Source organism: Colossoma macropomum, unplaced genomic scaffold, assembly GCF_904425465.1.
Source record: "Colossoma macropomum unplaced genomic scaffold, Colossoma_macropomum, whole genome shotgun sequence".
Taxonomy (NCBI): Eukaryota; Metazoa; Chordata; class Actinopteri; order Characiformes; family Serrasalmidae; genus Colossoma; species Colossoma macropomum.
This window is the reverse complement of record NW_023494800.1, coordinates 6,853,204-6,879,617: the sequence shown is the minus strand read 5'-3', so window position 1 is coordinate 6,879,617 and position 26,414 is coordinate 6,853,204. Positions and strand designations below refer to the sequence as shown.

Below are 26,414 nucleotides of genomic sequence, written 5' to 3'. Positions count from 1 at the left end.
AATAATACTGTTTCTCTCCTTGTCGTTGCTCTTTCTCTTTTGCCTTTTTGCTTCCTCCCCCTCTCTTCTTTCCTCACTCCCTCTCTTTTGCTCTCCATATCTCTCCCTATCTCTTTATCTCTCACTCTTTCTCCCTCTTTTTCTCTTTCACTTTCTCTCTCATACGCTTTCTGTTTCCTTCTCTCTATTTTTGTTTTATTTTTCATTGCCTCTTTTGCTCGTCTCCTCCTCTTACTCTCACTTTCTCACTCTTAATTAATTCTCTCTCTTTCACCTTGTCTCTCCCTCTCTGTTGCTGTCTGTCTCTCTCTCTCTCTCTCTCTCTCTCTCTCTCTCCCTCTCTCTTTGTCTCTGGTGGACAGCCGTCTATGACAGGCAGAGACCAGCTGTGGTTAGACTGAGCATGTTTAAATCAGTGTCATTGAACAGATGGCCATATACTGTATGCCAACTAGAGCTGCAAGATACCAAATATCATATTACACTTATATATCTAGACATTGTGATCATCATATAGCTTATAAACGCATCAGTGAGTCAGTAATATGACGTGGTAAAAGACAGGCCTGTGTTATTTTAGCCACAGTTTACCTTTGTAGGATTACATGAATATTTTGATTCATCAAAACACTCACAGAAACAATCCTCTGGAGTCGTGACTCGTCAGGATGATCATTGCACACAGTAAAAATGCGGTGATTGGTGGGTTGAGGGGACTCATATGCGTATTGTAGCCTTCTTCCATATCAGGATTGCAAAGGCTAATATCACAACAACTGAAATTATATTGTGCAATCCTAATGCTCACTTCTGTGTCACCTTCTGATTCATCTCTCAGCAGCTTTCCCTCAAACCTCTTCTTATCTTATTGGCTGAACCACGATCCTGCAGCCACCTGACAGGCTAATTACTGCATTTCTTCAAGAGAAATCGAGTCATAAATTGAAATAGCTGTCTGCATTGCTACCCTCTGTAGCCAAGCTGATTTACTGTGCCACCCACTTGCAAAGATCTGGTTGTATATCTGTTTTTCTCCTTAGGCCTGCTGATAAACTGGGTAGATGAGAAGTCAAAAACACATGCAATCTGACTAACATTAATATTCGAGTATCTGTAGTATGTTTTGGGGATTTGGAGACCCCTCTGGTGGAAATGTGTAATTACATGCACCATTTTGTAACATGGGTTGTGCATCAACTGAGCGGACGAATCTGATGATTCCAAGCACATTGAAAGAGAATTCAAATAGAACTCAATCAAAAAAAGTGAAGGATGTGTCTCCTGGGGACGTGAGTGAATGATCTACTCCTGACATCATATCTTCATCAGTATAATGTTGATTTTGCATTTGAGATGTAAACATCGAGCCAGACTTTCTTAATGATGTGGTCTGAAAAACTCCTGTAAACGTCTCTGACTTATTATTTCAGGCTTTATAGAGGAACTCACAACAGCAATTTTAACAACAAAGGCTATGTTCACTTTACCAGGCTGAAGTGGCACAAATCCAATTTTTTGCCCTAATGTGACTCAGATCTGATGTTTTCGGGGCTGTGTGGACACGCAAATCTGATCTCTTCAAATCAGACCTGAGCCACTTTCATATGTGGTCCTAGATCAGATACATATCCAATTCTTGGCAATGCAACCTTAATATGAACGTTCAGATCGGAATTCATGCTTTTTTTTTCACAGCGCGTGCGCCATCAATCAGCGTTACCATGGCAGCAGCGCCGAACAGAAGTTAAAGCCTGAAAACGGTGGAAAAGCAACACGTCTCACCTTTTTCTCCTTCGTCTCGCTCTAATAATGAAGCTGAGAGTTGATCAGAGTTAATTATCTTCTCAGTGAAGCTCGTTCTGCTCGTTAGTTTGTGCTGATGATGAACGTGATTCATTCATGTAACGTTACTGAGTAAGATGAGCTCATGAGGGTCATTTCAGGACACCGGTTCGTTCACATTAATGACAGATTTAAATCATTGACCTAAACGAGTGTGAACTGTCGTGTAAGAGAGATCGGATTTGAGCAAAAAGAGACAGCGAGGCTTGTAGCTAAAATCTTACATAGTGCAGCTTTTCAATGAATATTCGGTTACCTAAAACTGTGCAAAAAAAAAAAACAAAAACAAAAGAAAACAAATCTTGCATCAAAATGAGCAAAATTTATGTTTCAGTTAAGTCTTTTTTGTTTTGTGTAGTTGTTTTTCTTTAGTGCTGCTGACTGTGAGATCAGAATGAGCTGGGTTAACAAACACTGACCCTGAATCTCCAACCCTCTTAACCTTTATCTCTAACTTCTTATCTCTTTCCCAGTTCCTAGAAGCTGTAGTTTGGATGTTGAAGAAGGGCCATTCTGGTACTCGTTTTAAGGAAATTCCCACTCTTTACAGCCTCCTCAGTGCCAGGCACAGCTTGGAGGATAACAGGGGGTTTCCAAAGAACAATCAAAGCCACGGAGCTCCAATTCAATTACCACCACACGGCAGGAACGGATGTACCATCATCAAGATAAGAGTAATATAAAAGGGCTTAGGATACAAACCAAAAAATATCTTCACACACAACATTTCTGAGAAATGACATGGCTAACATGCTGGAAAATGCCCACACAGCCGAATGTTTTACCAGTGACCCTGTGCCAAGTGCTATTTCCCATATGCAAAGAAAATATTTGATATATTTCCATACATTTCCAAACTATGTGTCGAATTTCTTGTATATTTCAACGTTTGACATATATCTAAGTATTAAAAAAGACACTATTACATCTATTTCATCTACATGTGCGCATATATATTAATATGCTGACATGTATATTTTGGCATATATTTAAATATTAAAAAATAGCACAGTTAAATCTATTTTAAAACACCACATTAATTGCAGATATATTTTCATTCTCAGCAAATATATGTTCATATATTTTTCTTCCATCTGGGTTAAAATGAAAAAGGAAACCACTGCATTTCACACAATAAGGGAACATATGGTCAGGCTGAAGCATTTAGCATTAGACAGAAAACTAACCTTGCAAATTAACCTTAACCGATAGTTGACAGTGCTAAGTGCTGATATTAGCAATCAGGGGTCGGCACTGCCTATTGTCCTTTGCCACAATATCTCACATTTTGGCCCCTAGAAATGTAGAGCTTGTGGCCCCAGTGACCACTTGCCTTGGAAATTTATGTGTTTTTAGTTGAATTCTCACAGATTCACAAATATTCATGATTAATAACAAAATAACCGCTTTTTACCCTCCTGTGTGAGGTCCAGAGCCGGTTTGGTTGGACATGGAGCCAGCTGCATCAAATCTGATTTGTCTGAATTTACCAATTGTAGCGTTAACGCTACCACCGTGATGGCTACCGTGGCAGCAAGTGATGACTTCTTCTGTTGAGACTATTGTCAGCTTCTACAACAGATACCACAAGCTCACTCTTCATATAATAATAATAATAATAATAATAATAATAATTATTATTATTATTATTATTAGTAGTAGTAGTAGTAGTAGTAGTAGTAGTTTTAGTAGTAGTAGTATAAGCTTTATTTATATAGCACTTTTTCAAACAAAGTTTCACAAAATGCTTTACAAAAGACAGAAATAAATTAAAATGGCAAATATAAACAATTTAAAGACAAAAAGAAGTAACAAAATAAAACAATAAAAGTCTAAATGCAGTAAAACATAAAGAATAAAACGGAAATATTTTAAAAATGCAACTGTAAGGGGTAAAATGAATAAAAAGCAAATATAAAAGTGCGTCTTAACCTTTCTCTTAAATGTGCCAAAATCTTCCAGAGCCCTCTGGTCATCAGGAAGGGAATTCCAAAGACAAGGGCCATAATGGGAGAAGGATGCCTTACCGCTTTTATGCCGAATGGCCGGTACAGCCAGCATGTACCACATTTACTCAGAGTAACTCATTTAGAAGACACAATATTCAAAAGTATGACGCTTCAGCATGAGTGCTGCTACAGCGCCACGATCTTCAGCAATCTCAATAACAAACCCGCAGGGCGGACTGATCCAAGCCTGAGGAAGATGAAGGAGGGTCAGCATGACCGAAAGATAGTAATCTTTAATCTGGGCCTCTTTGGTGAAAAACGAGGATACATTCACATCTATCCCTGGTTGGACTGGTAGAATTAAAAAAATTGAGTGGACGTTTTGGGGGGGGTCACAGCAAAAAGCAATATCTGACTGGCTTTTTGTACAGAAGTATGCTTGTTAACTGTAAATTCAAAGCATATACAATAATGTTTCTGTAATTCTGGCCACAGATTGTTAATTTTGGCATACAGATTAACTGGATTGGTGGCCTGAGAGGCAATTTTTCTGTCTACTCCGTTAATGAAGGCTCATAAAAATGCTAAGTTGAATGATTATGCCTTAAAATGTTTATACTCATAAAACAACACTACCAACATTCAAAACGTAACTACAGGCAACTAAAGATAAGATTAATTAATGATAAACGTCAGAGAAGGCGAGGTTGAGACTGTGGCCACTGTGTGGACCACTGAATCCACAGAGCTTCATCCCCCCACTGATACACAACACACACATGTGGTTGTTACAGGCAGGAACCCTGCAGAGCTCCACTGAAACCAAACAGCTGTCTGCATCTGCTCTGGGTTAGCAAGAACATTACACAACTTTATTACTGTACTTAACCTTAAATACAAGCCAGGGAAACCAGAGTACAGGCTATAGGGCTGTTTACATGGCCTGTTCACTATACATCCTATCATCAACCTCTCAAACTGCAGTGTTGTTCCATACAGACCTCTGAATGGCGTCGTCATTCTGTAGTCTAAGCTAATTTTCTCTATAACAAAAATGGATGATGTTTATTAAAAATCACCAAAAATGCTGCAAAGCTGATGTTTTGTCCTGTGTACATTTTGCCACTGTATCCTCTGAACTATGAGGTTGTTTAGCAGTCGAAATACGAATAATGCTACACACATGCTACAAACAAGCTATTACAAAGTCTACTATTAAACTTCAACACTACTAAATAACAAGCTACTCAAATGTTTGGCCTAAAACTGCCAAAGCCTCTTAAATACCACAGTTGACCAAGCTTGCTGGTTTGTTTTTGCGTACTTTGTTGAGTTACAATGTCAATTCCTTGCGTAGCAGTTAGCATGCGTGTAGCAAGCCATATTTTGGCTCCTTAACAACTTTCAGAGAATCTGACAATGTTCAGAGGAAAAATGGCCATGCGGCACAATGTATTAGCTTTGGAATATTTTACTTTACCACAGAGTTAATACAGCAGCCATATCCAAAAACACCCTTAATTTTGGTCACAGAAAAAAAAAACAGCTTAGACCTGGAGTCGCTAATATGCGCATAACAGGTCTACACTACCATTTGTAACTATCACTACATAACATACGTATCAGTTTACTTACTGAACTACTTACTGAATAATTCATATTAGCCAGTAATATTAAGTCTCAAGATTATTAACTTTAATATATTAACTGAATAAAAGTTCTGGAATCAGAACTGAATAATGCTAACACTGCTAACAGGACAAGAAAGCTAGTAGTTAGTATAGTCATCCCATATAAAAATAAAAAAACAGTCTAGCACTAACCTCTTAACTGCAAGGGTCTGTATATGGGCAGTGTGAATATGTTAATTGAAAGGAAATTCTGTAGATTCTTACATTAATTAGAATTAATTATATTAATTTCATAATCCATCAGATTAATAATTGAATAACATGTTTACAGGGTTAAAGACATAATGCTCACTTTGCCAATGATTAATAGGAACTAGCAGGATGCTAAAGCTAGCAGTCATTTGCTATAGTCACTGTTAATCAAACCACCGCTTTATGTTGGCTTCGAAAGTTCTGACTGTGGTTCATTTTAGCTTGAATCCATTCAGTGTCCACTCAACCCAACAAGATCAAAGATCAAATGTGAATCACTAAGTCACTCTGATTGTACGGCCTAAGCCGCTGACCTCAGGCCCTTTATATTTGGAGTATGACTGTGACCAGAGGCAAAGGGTCATTCACACTCTGACCACGTCACGATGGGCTTTTAGAGATATGACCACTGTGTTGCCAAGGCAACCACTGGTTATCAGAGAGCGCACCACAGGCGACCGTTCCTATCTGAAAAAAGACTACAGCCCTGATCTTCCTTTCAAACAGTGCTGGTTGAGAGGAGTGGCAAAGGAACCAGATTAGCAACAGTACTGTCTGTATACAGATGATATCACAACCCTGAAAGCTCTGCTGTTGGTACACAAACAAATCCCCCTCATAATAGCGCTTCTATCGCATGTTTAAAGGAATCACAACAGCATTCAGTCCAGGCAGTGGTTTGTTTATGGCAGAACCCCAACAGAAAACCCAAAAAGGTCAGTTTCTTAACAAAAACATCCATGTTCCCAACATACTAAGTGAATAATTCAGCAAAAAATCAGTGCACAACTTTCCCTTCACCCAAAATGCAGATCAGCCAAAACATGCACCACAGCTACGAGGTTAATGTAGTGAAAATAGCATTAGCAGCCTTATTAAAGCCTGAGTTTCATTCACATCTTTGTTCATACAGACTGCAAGCATGCAAACTGCCTGTGAAGGGTAGCAAATGTCTCCTTCATCAACAAGTGGTCATTTTACATTTTAAATTGACTGAGTCACAAATCTGTTATGCGAATTTAACACGTTAGCATGGAGGTTAGCCAGCTAGCAAAGTTGCTAATGACTGGTTAGCAGCCTACATTTCAGCCACTGTGAAACAAATCACTTTAAATGAACAAAGCTGCAAAATTCAGTTCTGAAGCCATGTAAGCTCCACCACTATGGTTGTCCATTAGCATGAAATGCTCATTAAGAATAGCCTTTATTAATTTTTTGATGGATTTTTTTTTGTTTTAATTCATTTCTTTAACCTTAGCAATTTTTCTTCGGCGGACAAACATTTCAAATATATTTTTAAGAGGTTTTCTTTCAAAAATATTTTTTTTTACAAATGATAGCCAGTGGCCAGACAATTCTAAAATGCTCATTAAACTATATAAGTAAGTGGAAAAACATTTTTATTGAAATATAGTCGATGTGTCTTATTTTATTTTATTGTTTGCCTGAACTGCCTTCTGCCCAACGATAGCTGGAATAGTCTCCAGGACCCCACCGTGACCCAGAAGGATATGCGGTTTAGGTGATGTGTGCGTGTGTGTTTGCCTGAACTGACCATTAGTGGTTAAGCATTTAAAAGTAACTGTTGTCGCCATTCACTTCTGTTAGTTCATCCAGGCCTATGGGGGGTAAATTTGATGTAACTAGACCATTTGCCAGTTTTAGTGAAATACCCCTGATTTACAGGTTACAGCAGTATTTGCCTCAGCGTATGTGTTGTCAGAGGCCTATGTGAAGCCTTTCCAGCCCATATATTTATGGTTCAGTGCACATGTTTAGCCGCTAGGGGACCCAGCAAAGGAGCAGCGTCTGAGGGAGAGAGGAAGGCTGATACTGTCTGTGTTAGTCTGAATGTGTTTAACTTGCAGAAACCTGAGTCCTTATTATCAACTGTGCCCACATTCCTGCATGAAAGTCTTAAAGCAAAGTAAGCGACGGAGGGAAATACCACAGAGAACATCAAATAATCTTCCACTGGAGAAGAGGGAGAAGAAGCACAGCGTATGCTCAGATCCTTACGCACAAATAGTGAGTAAAATAATGATAATTTCAAAGTAATTACTGGTTAAATCATTATTGTCATTATTCAGATATTAATCTTAATATCAGAATACTACTACTTCTACTACGACTAATAAAAATAATAATAATTATTATTGACATTATTATTTTTATTGTTGTTGATCTTATTATTAATTTTAATATTTTTTTCAGAGTTTACTGGCTTTACAAGGTGAAACTTTTAAACAAATGTAGCTGCTTGAAACCTATATGAAACTAAATTGCATTGATGTAAAGCATCCTTCGATTTATTTGAAACTCGGCCACAACAGCTGCAAGTGTCTCAACTTCATGCAACAAGTTTCATGAAACAGTCAATCAAAATGCTGATAGTGCACCATGTGATCACACACTTTCAAACTACTGGATTAATAGACAAGAAACTAAAACAGAAGATGGTTTACTGGTGCTGAAAAAGAGACACAGTTGGCTGTGTTAACTACACTAACACTAACAACTGTTTCAATGCCTGCTTGTTCCAGTGTTATTCTTCTTCAGCCTGCTGTTATTGTGATCTACATAGCCAGATTCATTTTCTTCTCTCTTGATGCCCCCTAAGTTTACACAGAGCTCAGATTCGTTTGGGATCCAAATTATAAACTTTATTATAGAAGATACAGGACGTGGTTCTCAAACAACTTCTCTGTTGTGCTTCTTAGATAAGATAAAATAAGATAATCCTTTATTGGTCCCACCACAGGGGAAATTTACAGCGCCACAATAGCAAAGGGATAACAAGGCACTCAAGAAAAGAGTAACAAGGAGAGAATTAACAAACCTATTATTATTAACCTTGTTATTTTTTAACAAGATTGCAGTTTGTTACTTATACCGTATATACAATATATATAGAAATAAAAAATAAGGGTCATTCTACAGAAACGTCCACTTTTCTATCTCTCCATAGGTGTCACTGGTGTTACTGATCCTCATTGGTGTTACACATAAGAAAGGAAACACCAGAGACATTTTTGATGAAAAATGCATTTTACTAAATGGCTGCTACAGAGCATCAAACCATATGTAGTCAATCATGGAACATCCACTATAATATGGAATTTAATCCATTTGGATTCTATTTTTTCACAATTACCTCAGAATAAAGTCGGTCACACCAGTGACTTCAGCTAAAAGCTTCATATGAAATCATGAGCTAAATGAGAAAATCTCTGATAACTGAAAGACACAGTGGACTCACCATGCGCTTTTCTTCATAGATCCTCAGAAAATAGGTAAAAGGAAGTCAAGTGATGTCATCAGTGTGATTTTTATTTCAAAATAAGAGATTTTTTGTAACGCGGTAACACCAGTGACACGACTCCTGGGGGCCACAACTTTAAAATAAAACAATAACTTCTTGCTTTATTTTAAAATATGAAAAAAATGTAACCGTAATGTTTTTCAAGTGTAATATATCTGTAAATGCTAGGGACACAAAAGTGGACGTTTCTGTAGAACGACCCAGAAACTAAAGATAACCTAAAGATAAAAATATGAATTCTATCTTTCACAAAATTTAACAATATAAATATGAATGATGGACATGTTGAGTGAGGCATCATGTAGGCTATAACTGTAATGGCTACTTAAACATTCATTTTCAAAGGCTTAGCATCCACATAACAGATAAGTGACCTCAAATATACGTTGAAGAACCGTATATAGACAGATAAAAGACAGATTTTGTGAAAAAGAATGGCAAAGATTGCTGGAAAAAATGCTTCCAATATGTACAATACATCTTGCAAATGACTTTATAGCAAGAAAGATAGAGTGTATCAAAAACATGATGTGTTAATTTTGTTAATTAGTGAAGTAACTGAATGCTTGTTGTAGTCAACTGTAGCTGCAACTACAACTACTAGTCAACTACTACGTTTCACTGTGTAAAGCCAGCCTTACATGGATTTTTAAAAGATTAAAAAAATCATTATTATTTTAAAAATAGTGTGCGTGGGTGGGTGTGTGTTTTTTTTTGTTTTTTTTTAAGTTTTAATTATTTTTTTTGCTTAAATCAAATGCTTTTATCCCTTTAATACAGGCCTCTCTCTCTCACTCTCTCTGTGAAGTAATGGCTGGACTGGCTGGGCTCTGACAATGCAGTCTCTTCAGTAATAGCTCTCTAATTGTTTTTCAGAAAGCACTTTCATCATCTGCAATTTTGCAAAACAAAAGGCCGGCAGAAGCCCCTCCCCACCTCCCCCCAGTCTTAAAGCACTTTCCCCTCTGCATCGATCACAGCTGGCATAATAGGACCTGTCTGCTGGACTTTAAAGCCTACTGCGCGAAACAAAGGAGCTGAAGGGGACAAATGTGGAGCTAGAATATCTGCAGTTTAATCACTTTACTGTATTTGTTAGCCTACAGAAATAAACATTATACTTCTCTGTAATGCTAATCCAGTACATTTAGTCCAAATTTCTACATTTTATAAATATTTATGCATCAGCATCTGTGATCTTATGCATCATTTCCATATCAGCGCACCTGTAGTTTTAAGAATAAATAAATAAAATCACTTATAATGTGTATAAAATGTGTAGAAATAGGTTGAATTAACTTTCAACACACTCACAGTGTTGTAATCAGAAAGGCCAGATATACTGAGCTACATTAAAGATGATCTTAAGGGCCACTTTGCTGTAGGAAAAGGTAAGAAACAGAGCTGGAGTTGAAGTGTGTGTGAAGGTGTGCATGTAGCTAAAGTGTTAAGTGACCCTTGACCTTCATCGGCATGTGTCACCTTTTGCGTTCAATACATGTTTCAATGCAAGTCAGGCAAAAAGGTGACTTTTAAAGCCATTTCTATGAATAAAGAAGTCCTCGGTTAATATTTATGCCATACAAAAATGAAACATAATGGAAATATTTTTCATCATATTTTGTAATATACAGTTGTATGCAAAAGTTTGAACACTTTGGACAGATCACATGTTTTATTGATTTTCTAGGTAAAAATAAAGACATCCTCTACAGCAGAGGTGTCCAGCTCAACCACTAAAAGGGTCATATTAAAAAAAATCCAGACAAAGTGAGTTTATATTTTAGTAGTAGTGAACCTTCAAATATTACATGTGAATTCTTGACATATTTAGGCTACATTAGATACAAATAACTGTTAAATCTCTTTAAACGTCCCCAGGATGTAGGTCTTTTAAACCTACCGGTGTGCTTGATTTAGACACCAGGACATCTTTTCTGCTGCAAGTTAATTCATTTTTGGGATCAGTTTCTGAGCTACTGAGTGTTTATAGTGTTTATATTGGTTGAACTAGTGTATTTGGTGATATGATGTGCGGATGTGCCATCCCATAGATTGTTATTGTGGGCTGGGGGTGTCAGCACAAACTATGTTGCAGTGCATGCTGGGGATTGTAGTGCACCTCACTGTAAAATGGGCTAATATTAATAGATCAATATTAATAAATCAAAATAATTTCAAGGGCCAGATAGAATTGTGCCACAGGACTGATCTGGCCAGTGGGCCTTGTATCTGACACATGGGTTCTACAGGGGACCCACTTGTGCACATTTCAATGTACAATTTGCTGAATTTAACATTTTGGAAATCCACAACGCCATAACTTTTTGCACAAGCCACATTTTACACTTTTTCCCACCCCATTATGTTCATAGATTCAACAAATTCAGCAGTAATTGCACATTAAAGTGTGCAAAAGTGTGTTCTCTGAGGATTTTGCATATGTCTGTATAAATAACAATATATTCAAACATATTGCAAGGAGTGTATCACCACAGCAAACTGGGTAGACTCCAGGACACTGTATATTCACCTCAAATAAAAGTGCACTGCAAAAAGTAAACAATACACTGTATCACACAAACGGCTTTGGTCCATCAACGAACAGACCTAGTAATACTTTCAGAAACTTTCTCACAGAGGGCTGAAAACACTGCCTTGCTTTTCCAAAACAGAAGCTAATCACTACACATCTTTGCCAGGAAAGCTCTTTCAGTGTAATTGCCCCAATATTACACTGATATCTGCCAAAATGCATTTTTCCATGCAGCAGATTCAAAAAAAGCCAACCTGGCAACTATTTCATGAAGAACTACTACACTAAGTCTACTAAGATCACTGCATGCACACTTGAAGTCTTCTTATTATACTTAAAGGGACAGTTTGGCCAAAAATGAACCAAGACATGCTGGTTTTTGTAGTTTGCTTCTTTGCATTTGCACTAGAGCTATGAAGCTAAGCAATCTGACATACTTGCCTCAGTTGTTAGGTAAGATAAGAACTGGTTATGTGGTTTCTTACACTGTATGATACACTGTTATTAGGCCTGTTATGAGTGTTAAATTTTATCTGGTAATTAAATGCCATAGAAAAAGTTGTGGTTAACAATTGTCTTGTTTTGTTTATTGTATGGAACTATTAAAGTATTTATATTGGCTGATAAGCTAAAGCTGGGCCTACAATACATGATTTTTAGCCTTTTCAACCCTGATTTGTCCCTTTGCGACACATTTTCACATTCCGATGTGATTTTTCAGGTCGAGAGCAAAGCATACTGAGAAGCAATTGATAATGGCAATGATGTGACCATGTGAGAGGGCAAACGAGTCAATCTTTAGCCCTTTGATAGAGTTCCGGAGCGATCTGAGGCCCTGCGATATTTTCAAATATGTTTAAGTACAATAACAAACATTACTCACCGCTGCCCTCTAACGAACACGCAACTTAAGTTGTTTTTTCTGAGACTCATAATTTCTAAATAAATGCGAATGTTTTATTTACATGTATTTGCCTCAACTGATAAAAATACAATATAAACATATTATGAAAGCTGTGAAAAATAATTTTAACTATTGCAATTAGACGATTATGCAATATCTAATGCCTGTTATCTACTAAAATGAACAATGCAGCAGAGCTAAAATCTATAGTAGAAGTTTGAATTGTATTTCATGTGTAGTTTTGTCCTTTTCTACTGAAACAGCATGTCAAAGTGTCAGAAACCCAAACCCCAAAGCTGCTGATAATAAAGTTCATGTGTGTTAATAATTTGAGAATCTGTAGTTAAAGAGAACCATCAAAATAAAGTGTGACTGCACTTTCTTCATCAAAACAAAGAAACATCAGAGCCAAAGAAACTGCCTCACGCTATTGAGAAATGATACACTGATAGCGTGCTGACTTACTGCCCAGAGCTGCTACCACAACACTGACTAATGTACACATGTACCAGCAAAACAGCATGATGTAAAGGCTGAAGAAGAAGCTAACTAATAAATTACTGAGAGAGGAATCAGCAGTGAGTCAGCACAGCACGCTGCTCAAGATGTGAGCAACAGAGCTCAAGAGTGTTTGAGGACAAATGAGATGTGATACCAGCTCTAATGAACACACATGGCTTTAGTTGTGTAGGCAGATCCTTTCTTAGCCAATCACCAAGACACGTGAAGGAGGGTTGAGCTGTTTGACTGACAGCTGTAGTCCATCATGAGGTAATTATAGCACAGAGGAGCACAGTGTGACAAAGTGAAGCATGCATGCATAGGAGGATACATAGGGGGGGCGTCAGTAGTGGGCCATACACTCCCAGAAAGAAGGCAGGTATACCGCACTTTTTTGGGTACAATGATGTCACTGGGGCTGTACCACTCAAGGGCATGTCTTCAGATAGGGAGCATAACTGTACCATAAACTAAACTATTTGGTACTGAACTGTTCAATGATTCAAGCAAATTAATGTAAAAACAGAACTGTTTGACTGGTTAAACTGTAATGAAGTGTCCATATATTAAAGGTGCATTAGTCTATTTATTTCAGGACTAGTACAAATAACCATGAAACTATCTAGAAATATCTAGAAAATTATTTAAAAACTTTTATCATCTATACTTAAATAGTGAGGAAAGACAAAACCCTTAATAAACTGCCTTCCTCATCACCAGAGAGTGAAGTAATGACAGTGCCTGGTAATGCTGGCAGATTCTAAATAAACCTGAGGCTGGTCACTGTCAATACTAGAGGCATGCTTTGTGTTGATGGGTTGGAATAAGAAGCAGATCCGAAGAGTAAAAAAACATTCCAGTGTTGTTGTAGTTCACATATTTAACCACTAGAGTAGCCACATTCAATTCTTTGATTCTGACTCATGCACTTTTAAAGGGAGCTCCTACAAAAGTCAGTACACCCTTCACTACTGGGATTCCACTTGTTTTTCTAATATTTAGTATGTCCACCTTTGTTGTTCAAGCCTCTTTGGCACAGATGATGCCAATTTTTCCATGTTAATTTTATAGTAACTTCATTGTCAACATTATACAGCTTTCACAAACATAACGAAATCCTTTACAGCTCTGTTCGGAAATCTGAACATCTAAGATGTCTTTATTTTTACAGTTTCCTACAAATGAGCTGAAATCTATAAAGTTTCTAAATGCCAGCATCACAGAAGAATCATTTTATAAATGTAACTGAAATGTTTTTATTTTATATTATATATTATATATTTTGTTTGAACACAAGTATATGTAAATTTGTTTTCGCCACATCACAAAACCAATGAATTTTAAATGGGATGTTTTTGCAGTTTCATTTTACATACAGTCATATATAAATGTTAGGGCGCCCCTGGTCAAACGACATGCTCTGTTAGAAATAAAGGTTCTGTGCAGGTACACTTTTCGTTCATCAAGGTACAAACAATGTAAATGTTCCCTCAAAGGTGCAACAGTGGTTTTAAGGTCCAATTGTGAACCTTAAGTAAGTTTTTCCAGGTGAAAAGTTTGTATTTGTATCTTTTCATAATCTAATGTTTTAAATCAGAACAGTAAAATAAAAGCCTGGAGACGAGACGGGGTGTGTGGAGTCAGTACAATTTAGAGAATATCATTTCAATGGATTATGGTTGAGTTATGTTCCCTGACTAAAGGGACAGAGACGTACCCTTGAGGGTTCCACCCCAGTGAAAAGAGGGGCACTGCACATTTCTGAGATTGTGTCTATTGTTAATTACATCCTCTACAGAGACACACTTCTGCACATTTTTTCCAAATTTAACATACTGGAGAAAAAAAAACATAAAAATGTGACCTGTGCGAACGTTATGGCACATTTTATATTTTATGTTTCATATTAAACTCAGCAAATAAACAGGAATATTACACTAAAATCTGCAGGAAAAATGGCATTTTTAAGTTTCCTGTAGGGGATGTCACTTCAAACTTTCACATATTGTGCATGATTGTAAACGGGCTGTTTGGACTGGAGAGTGAATGGTTTGTTTTGAAACTGGAACAATGTTTTCATACGACATCAGACTCATGTTTGTGTAGGTGAAGAAAATGAAAGTGAAGAAAATTCTGTTTTCTACATTATGGGCACTTCAAAGCAGCAGCATCCATTTAGAACGTGTTACAGTGACTCTGAATGTAGAAAAGTACAATGCAACATGTACCAGGGCCTGTGTGGATGCAAAGGTTCTAGATTATATTTAGAAGGAAGACCTGCATACAAACACACACAAAGCCAGAGTCACCAAGGAGCTGCTTTGGTGAACGCTGTGACCTGTTGCCATGGAAAAACTGACAGCTCCATGAGAACAGCCTGAAGCAATGAAAAATATCTCCCGCTCTCTCTCTCTCTCTCTCTCTCTCTCTCTCTCTCTCTCTCTCTCTCTCTCTCTTTCTCTCTCTCTTTCTCTAAATGCTTTCTTAAAATCTGATGCATTATTAGGAGAATCTTTCTTTTTGTTAGTACAGAACTCAGCATTTTGCTGACTTTCATGGAGAAACACAAGAACACAACTTGAGTCTATAGAGCTCTATTTAACTATGCAAATCTATACAAACATCTGGAGAATCAATCTACAGATAAAATATAATCGTTTTTCAGGTTTTATCATAACTTGAAAGTGTCTGTTGTGCTTCACATTGTGTGTAAATTTCATGATGAATGGACCTAAAGAAATGACCCAAAATGACTTGGAAAAAAGTCTGGTTCCACTGACTTACATTTTATGTAAAGTAGGTTTTTTCCTTCTCCTGTAAAGTTACCATTTTGGAGATAAAAGGTTTTCTTCCAACAGCAACGATATACAGACATTTAGTGGAAATGCAGTACTGCATACATGTCAGAGACCACCCTTCATTTCTTTCATTTCCAATCAAAGTACAAGTTAATCTTTTTTTCAGAAGATGAAATAAAAAAGTAAGACCAAACTAAGAAGCTGCTGGTGTTTTCAGAACAACAGACTGACCACCAACATTGAATATTCGGGGTTACTTGGATCGTGAGAAACAGAAAGTGCAACCAACTTCTAAGACTGAACTCTGGAGGTGTGGGAAAACGTCCTTGCAGATTTCTTTGAAAAACTGAAAGCAGGTCTCCTGAAAAGAATGGTAGCTGCAACAAAAGCAAAGGGTAGAAACATTAAATACTGAAAAACTGACATTGCATGTGGTTGTTGAGGCTTCTGAGCAATTTTCTGTCGTGTTTTCTGCTTTTTTCTGACTCTGAAAAATGAATAACTCGTATTTAATGGCTGTTTTGACTGTAAATTTGATAAATGAAGGGCCGTCTCTGACTTTAGCACAGTACTGTATAACAGCCAAAGATACACACTCTTCTACTGTGTTTACTTTCATGCTATAGCACACAAACACATACATTAGGGCTGCACAATATATAATTAGTTAATTATTGTGATACTAGGCTTAGCAACAGTGACAGCTGCAACATGCATTATAGTCCTCTAACCAATCACAATGTTGTTTACTGTGTGTTGTGAGCACCTTGACCAATCACACTTGTCGATTAATGTTTCTGTGTTTTGAAGAATCAGGGTGCACATGTGGACCGTCTAAGGGTCAAAATAATTCAGGTCAGTCTTTATCTAGAAACATTTCCTGAAGGAACCGCAGAATGGTTGCGCAGCTTAAATGGTTCCCACTTCCTGCTAGGTTGCTAATTGGTTGCTATGGTATCCAAGGTGGTTGCTATGGTATTGCTAAGGTAGCACAGGTGGTACCTATGGTGTTGCTGGATTTGGTATTGTCTCCCAGGTGGTTGCTAGGCGGTTGCTATGGTGTCCTCGTTGGTTGCTAAGGTGTTGCTAGGTGGTTGCCATGGTATCCGAGGTGGCTACTACGATGTTGCTAGGCTGTTGCTATGGTATACCAGTTGGTTCTAGGGGACTGCTAGATGATTGTTATGATGCCCCAGGCGGTTGCTAAGATGTTGCTAGGCCGATGCTAGGTTACCCCTTGCGGCTGCTAAATTACTGCTAGGCACTTGCCATGGTGTACGAGGTGTTTCTTAAGTCATTCATAAGGAGTTGCTGCTTTAAGTGGTAGCTATGTGTTGTTGAAAATGAATGAGAGTCTATGAGAGGAAGGAGGGATGAAAAAACGACACAGAGAGGAGTGCGGGTCAGTATGGCTGTGGATTAGAGCTTGAGGGCCTGCCCTGAGTGAGGACGTGCAGTTTGGTGGCTGTCGGTTAAGAAGTAATAGAATTTGCACGGGGGTGAAAATGAATGGGACTCTATGTGAGAAACGAGGGATGGAAAACAAAGACAAACAGATGAGTGTGGGTCAGAACAACACTGAATCCGTGCTGTATACAAGTCCGAATCACGCAATCAAACCGGACAATCTGGAGTTGGAATGGTGTTGATATCTCAAAAACTGACGAGTTATGCGACAAATAAGAATAATAAAAATGGGAAGAACAAGAATAATATAAATCGAATGACAATATAATAATATAATAATATAAATTCATCATTGTGCTTTAATACAAAGCGGACGCAAGCGCCACATGTTGCAGTGTAATCACAACACTAGTAATTTGTCCATATCGTCTCAACAGCAGTCTCAACATCCACCATGCACATTCTCCCCTCTGCACAGCTCTGTATCTACAGGCTACAGCGTCATCCAGAAGCACACAGCCTGTGGATGGAGCAACTGTAGAATTGGCTTGACTACATGGACAGATGGACAGATGGACAGGACAGTACAAGACTTCAACAACTTAAAAGTCTGTTTGAATGAGTGAGATTATATACACAATATTAAAATTCGACGTTGTTGATTTTAACTATGCTGAACTAACGAAATTGCCTACCAGATGATCGAGGATGGACAGATGGAAGTCCAGCATGCACATCCTCACAGGCTGGGCTAGAGCTCTCTGAAGGCTGAAGGCTGGCCCAGACTGCATTTCTGCCCACTCAGGAGGAGCCCACCTGGGCTACAGATCAGGCAGCACTCCCAGTCTTACAGAAGTTTCCTCAGGGTTTCCTCAGTGGCTCCTCAGTGGTTCCTCAGGCTTTTCTCAGACTCTTTGGTTCTTAGTTCTCAAAACTGTTTCCTCAGTATTTTCTTAGCACGTTCTCAACATCTTCCCATTGTTTTCTCTGTGTTTCCTCAGAACGTTCACAGCAAGTTCTTAGCATCTTCTTGGTTTCCTGGTGTTTGCTCAGAATTTTCTCAGTGTGTTGTCAGTGTTTTCCCAGCATCTTCTCCATGTTTCCTCAGTTTGTCCTCAGATATTTCTCGCTATGTTCTCATTCTTTTGCTCAGTGTTTTCCCAGCATTTCCTCAGCATCTTGTGGGTGTTTCCTCGGTGTTTTCTCAGCGTCTTCTTCGTAGCGTTTGAGGGCAACAACAGAGCCGGGAGAGGAGTGAGGAAGAAGTATCCTGGATATCAGTCCTCTACTGCTTGCCTTTTATCTCGCTGCCTCTTCCTCTCCCTCTGCCTCTCTTTCGTTCCTGTGCTGCGGCGTTTCGTTATTATTATGCTTGAAGGGAGGTGTGGGAGAGACGAGAGGCGTCTGGGTCGTCTCTCTCCTTTCTTTCTCTCTCTCTCTTGCTACTACCGTTCACACTCAGTGGCAAGCTGAAGCTTGTCTGTGGCATTGCAACACACACACATACATACACACACACACCCACACACACACACACGCACGCACACACACATGCACACACACAGAAAACATGCTCTCGGAATACCAGCCTCCAGGAATGCAGCGGTGGAGGAGGAGTGCAAAACAGCAGGTATTCAAAACACACACACACTTACTGCACTTCACTCTGTGTGTGCATCACAGAACCGAGATGACACTCACAACATCAGTGCTTACTGTTGGGGGGGGAGTGGGGGTGCTGAAACTGCTAATTTATTTATTATGAGGTATGAAGTTGTGTTTGTAATACGGCACTAATTTAAAGGTGGGGCATCAGAGTTCAAGTCAGAACACTTTGTTATATTTGTAATATTATACACTCATGTGCAAAAGTTTGCACACCCCTGGTCAAACGTTTGGTTAATTTTCTAGGTGAAAATAAACTTAAATATGACAATTTCTGCTAATTTTACTGCACAGTTTCTAATTATTTGCTAAGTTTAACATGTTGAAAAAATATAATATAAATGAAAAATATAACATAGTATAACATAATATGTGTATATAATTTCTGCACATGTTCTGATTTTTTGCCATGTTAGATTTAGCAAATAAATAAAAAAATAAAGCAAATAAAGCATTAATATGTACAGAGGTGTTTTCTCTTTAGAGGATGTGTCCACTTTGTCACTTTGAAAATGAAACTAAATGCAACTTGACCACAAGCACCCAAACTTTTGCATATTACGGTATGGTCATTCTACCACTGCCATAGCGAATGGTTCCCCACTAGATCAACACCGTAGAAATTACCTGAAAGTGGGAATAAACCACAGAAAGTCAGTGTATGTATATTCTTTGTTCTATTCCTAAAATAACCAACAAAAAACTTGTATTTCAGTTTAAATTGCACAAATGCATGAAATGTGTTGTTTGTCGTATGTTAAAATTATGTTAAATGTAATAAATATAATTTTATTTTGATGTGAAATCATGTCCCAAAAGTTGGTCTAACAGCTTCAGTTCAATTGTACAATATAAAAGACAGCATTTTACATTTGAATTACATATCAATATTTGTACCATGTCTGCCACTGCAATGGTTAAATGATCCATATTTTAGAAATATTAAACATAAATAGGTTGATTAGCACATTTAGTTCTTAAATGTGCAGCAAACTAAATAGCTAACATTACTGCCAGCTGATTAGCTAGCTAATGCTATTGCCCTCAAACTATGGCTTGTGGTTTTAGCTAAGGAAATTTGTTAGCGATAGTAGCTATCTGAAGCCAACAAGGGCAATATTAGCTACAGTTGGGTCCAAAAATGCTTTTATTTTGCATTTCCTATTTAATACAAAACCTTTTCTATCAGCATTGAGTGAAATGTTAACATTTTCTTAGTATATAGTTTGCCTCTCTTTTGCTTTAATTGTCCTTATGTTGGCACAAACTGTACAAGTCTGTGAAAAAGCCCCTGAAGAGTAGATCAAATCCATCTGCGAGTCGTCTGAACCACATAGGACACCACAACAACGGCAAAACTGTACTTAATCACATGTAACTCTGACTGTAATGTAAATGTGACTAGACACTGTCCACCTTTGACTGCTAGCCATCTAGATCTAGAGGCTGAAATACATCTGTGATGCTAGCTAGCATTAGCGCTAATGCTTACTTCAATTGTTTATGGATTCAGATTTTTCTTTTTAAAAAACATAATTCAATAGGAGAACAGCTGCAGAGTACAGCATAGTCAGATATGGGAACATAGCTAAAAAGGCAAAAGCTAAGTTGTTTTCGGTTTGCCATCAAAAAAAGTGGCTATAACAGCCAAAGAGAAGCAAATTAATGGTATAAAAGTTATATACAGGGACGCGTTTGCAACCAACACTATAAATTATTACTAGTGATATTTAAAAGCCAAACTGCTGGTATATCAATAACAGAAGTTTCTCTTAACCAGAGAAGAAGAGCTTTACTGAGGTGTCCAGCTAGATAGCATAAGTTATCTGAGTTGCATGAAATACTTGGCTTCCTAGTTATCTGGCTTCCTTCTGCATTAGCATTAGCATTAGCCCAATGGCATTGGCAATGTTAGTCAGCTAGCAAAAGGACAGGGTACAGGACTTACTCCCACCTTCAAGGCACATCCTCAGGAGGTTGGTTTTTCCCAATATTCAACCCGGGAAATCTCACTCTAGAGACTAATGCGTCACTGCTGTAAGCTGGACATCAGGCATGTTTACAACCAACATATCGATGGGTACGTTATTGATTTGGGCCGGACCGTCTTCTTAACGGTCAGAAACTTCTCATTTATTAATAGATCTGTAATCAGTGACAATACAGTCATACCGACGAAAGCAGCTTCTGGATCAGCATCTTACTCTGAGTAAACCCAAAAAAGCCAAAGATTCAGGACAGTTTCAAAAGACAAGACAGTAAAAACAGCAGTCAGACGGAGAGGTGATGAGTCATCCTTAGCTATCAAATCACAGCAGACGCTTTAGCTATTCCACCGAGGCCTGAGGTGCTGCGGTTCACCAGGCCGGTCTTTAGAAAACCAAAACAGAAAGCTAGTGCTAGTGCCGACCAACATCTAAAGACAGACTTCACAAGATTCACAAATAGTCTTCAAGTAATAAAACGCAAGAAAACAACTCAAAACTGATCTTGAATCATGTATGTCACAGCGCTAAAACAGAAGCAGTAGCATATTAAAGTCTGAATTGTGTCCATGTTTAAAGATAACAGTGTGTCATTCAGTGTCATAAACTACATCAAGTCTAATTGAGATCCACACAGTTTTAAGCAATTGTGTGATGATTTAGGCCCGCAGTTTGCACAATACCAATTGCTATAGTTTAAACCTCCATTACTTGCTAGATATATTAGCCTCGTAGCTCTTGTGCAAAACTGAAGAAGCAAACTTCACCAAACATGTCTTGGAAAGAGGAAGGAGATAAACTGTGTAAACAGAACTTTTAGCCAAACGTTTTCCTTTTTTTCTCTCCATTTTAGTCATATCCAATTCCACCCACTAGTTACGACTCCCCCAATCACAAGATACCACTGGCGCTAGGAGGATAAAAACAAACACAAGCTTCCTCCGAGTCATGTGAAGTGCCACTGCATCTTTTTGAACTGCCGCTAACACTACATCACTGGACAGCTGAGCGCGCTTGGAGGAGAACACTAACTGCCAGTTCTGTTATGTCAGCTAAAAGGTGCCTGCACAGGCCAGCGTCATGCTGACTGATCAGGGGAGAAGAGACAGAGAACGAGAGGCCAGCCGTGTTCTGGTGGACTCACGGTCACGGAACCCAAACTATTTCTTTAATTCCCTCTCTATTCAGGCACAACACTGCAGCTCAGTGCTGAATAATAATGCAACTCATTCACTCTCCGTCCACTCGGTTGATCAGCAGATACAAAGAAATGCAAAGGATGTGTCAAAATGGCAAATTTAAAGAGATCAGAATAACAGAAAAGACAGAGGCAAATCCAAGAAAGGTATGAACAGAGGAGAGGAAGACTTTTGAAGATAGAGATGCAGACGGAAAGAGCAGAAAAGGGCAGACGGTTAGATTTCAGGGGGGACATTAGGATGCACAAGACAGGATGCTCTTCTGTTACCATGGAGACGAGAGAACAGCTTGCTGAGGCCAGAGGGATGCAGGGAGGGAGAGGGAGAGAGAGAGAGAGAGAGAGAGAGAGAGAGAGAGAGAAATAAAACACAAGAGAAAGAAGGTAAATGAGGAGAAGATGACAGAAGAGAAAAGAAGATAACATGAGAGAAGAGTGAACAAAAGAAGAGAAGAGAATATGAAGAGAAGAGATGTGAGAAGAGAAAAAAGAAATGAGAAGAGAAGAAAAGAAACAAGAAGAATTAAAATGAAGTGAAGAGAAGAGAAGGATATGAGAAGAGAAGATGTGAGAAGAGAAGATATGAGAAGAGAAGATGTGAGAAGAGAAGATATGAGGAGAGAAGAGAAGAATTAAAATGAAGTGAAGAGGAGAGAAGAGATGTGAGAAGATGTGAGAAGAGAAGATGTGAGAAGAGAAGGTGTGAGAAGAGAAGAGAAGAGAAAATATGAGATGTGAGAAGAATTAAAATGAAGTGAAGAGAAGATATGAGACCAGAAGATATGAGAAGAGAAGATGCGAGAAGAGAAGAGAAGAATTAAAATGAAGTAAAGAGAAGATATGAGAAGAGAAGATGCAAGAAGAGAAGAGAGGAGAAGAGAAGAGAAGAGAAGAATTAAAATGAAGTAAAGAGAAGATATGAGAAGAGAAGATGCAAGAAGAGAAGATGCGAGAAGAGAAGAGAAGAGAATTAAAATGAAGTGAAGGGAGGAGAAGAGCACTGGGAATGAATGGAGAAGACTGGAGGCTTGAACTGTGAAATGGAAGGAGAGGAAGGAAAAAAGTGAGAGCTTCACTCAGCGCAGTGAAAGGTCAGTGTGTTCGAGGGCAGGAAAATCCTCTTCCTCCTCCTGATGACGCCAAATGAAACCCTCGTTACCAACTTCCTATCAAAACAGGAAATGACCTTGCATCTGTCCACTAACAGTCTCACATCATGTCCAGCACCTGAGACACAGTACATGATGACCCAGTACATCTCTGATCCTGCAGAGAGTTCATATGATGGGAAAGCGGTTTTTAATAGTCTTAAATAGTTCTTAAGGATATGATTCAGAGGGTAGAGACAGCATGGCTCTCCACACTCAGCCTGATGTTACCTAGAACCCAAAAAGCAAAGAAAAACGGATTTTTCTGCTAACAGTGTTACCTCAGCAAACTAATATGTTAGCAGATTATCCACTGTGGAAAACCAAATTCACTGAAGCTGCTGCTCGCATTCATAGCCAGTGACATATCTAAAACTTCCAGGCCTTGAGTGATTGTTTGATTCCTCTGTCACTTGATAATTATCGCTGTTGTCACAAGAAAAAAAATGATGGTTTTCTAACGCAATCTAACGCAACAGGCCTTTTTTCAGCTCTTTAAGTCCTGACCAATAGGAGAGCTCAATTAGCTATATACACTGATCAGGCATGACATTATGACCACCTCCTTGTTTCTACGCTCATTGTCCATTTTATCAGCTCCACTTACTATATAGGTGCACTTTGTAGTTCTACAGTTACAGACTGTAGTCCATCTGTTTCACTGCATACTTTGTTAGCCCCCTTTTACCCTGTTCTTCAGTGGTCAGGAACCCCATGGACCCTCACAGAGTGTGTGTTGTGCTGGTCTGAGTGGATCAGACACAGCAGTGCTGCTGGAGTTTTTAAACGCCTCAGTGTCACTGCTGGACTGAGAATAGTCCACCAACCAAAAACATCCAGCCAACAGCGTCCTGTGACCACTGATGAAGGACTAGAGGATGACCACACGAACACACCATCACCACGTCAGTGTTGAGAATGATGGTCATAATGTTATGCCTGATCAGTGTATACTTAGATAACCTGGAGAAAAACCATGTCTGATTGGCAAAGTTACCACAGGCCGTTTCTAGAACTTAATTTTTTTGGTTTCCATCCAAAACTTAACAATGAAACACGAGTAGTGCTGTAATACTTACATTATATACAAGCATGATTCTTCTTTTTTTTTTTAAATGAGCTAAACATTACAGACATGTATTTTTTAGTTCCCTGAAAAATCATTAGGCCTTCTCTGAAGACCTAGAAAACCCTGGGGTTCCACTCAAACTCTACACACACCTACATTTATCTTTCATCAGCTCAATCAGACGGATGGGCGTACAAACCCCACTGTTGGTGGTGTCAACAGTGTGAAGGGAAACAGCAGGTGTGTGGTCAACAAACAGCACACGCGTCAAGGCTAAGTGTTAAGGCCATTTATCTTAGATATCCATAGCTGTTATGTCTCGCACGCACATATACAGTACTGCGCAAACATTTTAGGCAGCGTTTTATTAAGTGCTTATTTTATTAGAAATATTAGACCAAATACAAACAATAGGCTAATACAGTAAGTAGCTTACAGTATTAGCTTAATAAAAGAATACAGTAAGCTTAACATTTCCAAACGTCTCTTTGAGGAAGCCCATTATTAGAACGCTCACATGCTAGACAACACAAGAACGGAGTGGTAGACACAAATGTATACAGATCTTGTCCATTTAGGAGGCGTGTTCACGGCTGGAGTGGGGGTGGGATTTCTATGGTTGTATAGTTCAGAGTTCTGCCTTTGCTGGATGTATGTTTTTATCTGCTGATGTGAAGTCAATGCTACATTAACCTCTTTCTCCAGGCCCCCTAGTGGCCATTCCGCTAAATAAATAAACAAACAAACAAATAAATAAATAAATAAAGTGGCACTACAGGTTCTATCTTGTCTGTTCCGACTTATCAAATCTCAGAAAAAGTAAATATCATGATGCATATCATGTATCATGAAAACTTCCTGAAGTATCACGATATAACATTTTTGCAGTATCGCCCACCCTGATACAAACTACTTTTCTGATATCAAGAAATCATTATTCATTTTTGCTGCATTAATGTTGGTTCGCATTTATTTGTTTGCAAAAACGCATGTTGCTCAAATAAATGGTTTTAAATAGCTTTCTTTTGCATGGTACTATATATGGACACAAAAGCACACAGACACTCAGTAGTCAGAATGTTTGTCTTATTTTCTAATAAAAGCTACAGTTTCTTAGAGGAGAAACCTCACATTACTTCTTGAAACAATTAGCAAGGATATCTGCTAATGGAAGTAAAATGTTCATGTTTTCATCATTCTGGGGGGATCAGGTCCACACACAGGGTAAAATACACATTCACCCACCCACACACACACACACACACACACACACACACACACGCACACACACACACGCACACACACATTTAATCATCTCCATCTGTCTATGACATCATTGCCTCAAAACAAAGCACTTGATATGAAGATGAAATCTGAGCTCATTTTGGCAGAAAGCTTCACTAAATCTATTCACATGTGTTCAGAAGAATTACTCTGTTCTTGCTTCCACTCAAGCCAAGGCTGGGTGGGTTAATTTAAAAATGTATTCCGGTACAGATTACTGACTACATGTCAAAAACTGTAATATGGAATCTAATCCAAAGGATTACTACACCGACCAGCCACTTCATTAAGTACACCTCCTCATATCTACACTCACTGTCCATTTTATCAGCTCCACTGACCATACAGGTGCACTTTGTAGTTCTACAAGTACAGACTGTAGTCCATCTGTTTCTCTTTGTTAGCCCCCTTTTACCCTGTTCTTCAGTGGTCAGGACCCCCACACAACCACCACAGAGCAGGTACTATTTGGGTGCTGAATCATTCTCAGCACTGCAGTGACACTGACGTGGTGGTGGCGTGTTAGTGTGTGTTGTCAGTGTCACTGCTGGACTGAGAATAGTCCACCAACTAAAATATCCAGCCAACAGCGTCCTGTGGGCAGCGTCCTGTGACCACTGATGAAGGACTAAAGGATGAACAACACAAACTGTGCAGCAATGGATGAGTTACTGTCTCTGACTTTATGTCTAGAAGGTGGACCAACAAGGTAGGAGTGTCTAATAGAGTGGACAGTGATCTATCTGTCTATCTCTCTATCTATCTATCTATCTATCTATCTATCTATCTATCTATCTATCTATCAGCATGTCTGTAGCATGTTGTACTGTGTGTTGCAGTGTTATCATTGGGTGTAATGGGAAACACTGGCAGAGACAGAAGGCTAATTAGATTAACATGTGGAAGATAATGGACGAGGTACA

General features: G+C 38.6%; 1 protein-coding gene across 3 annotated transcripts in view; it reads right to left on the bottom strand.

Annotated features, from left to right (window-relative positions):
* Positions 1 to 26,414, bottom strand: part of LOC118819779 (ral guanine nucleotide dissociation stimulator-like) — a 124,473-nt gene that overhangs the window by 76,661 nt on the left and 21,398 nt on the right. The window contains exon 1 of one of the 3 annotated variants that reach the window (XM_036587682.1): positions 17,838 to 18,790. The exons of the other annotated variants lie outside the window; for them this stretch is intronic. Within the exon in view, the coding sequence (XP_036443575.1) occupies positions 17,838 to 17,933 (96 nt within the window). The 5' untranslated portion in view covers positions 17,934 to 18,790. Of the gene's footprint in view, positions 1 to 17,837; positions 18,791 to 26,414 lie in introns of those variants that run through there. 3 annotated transcript variants of the gene reach the window in all.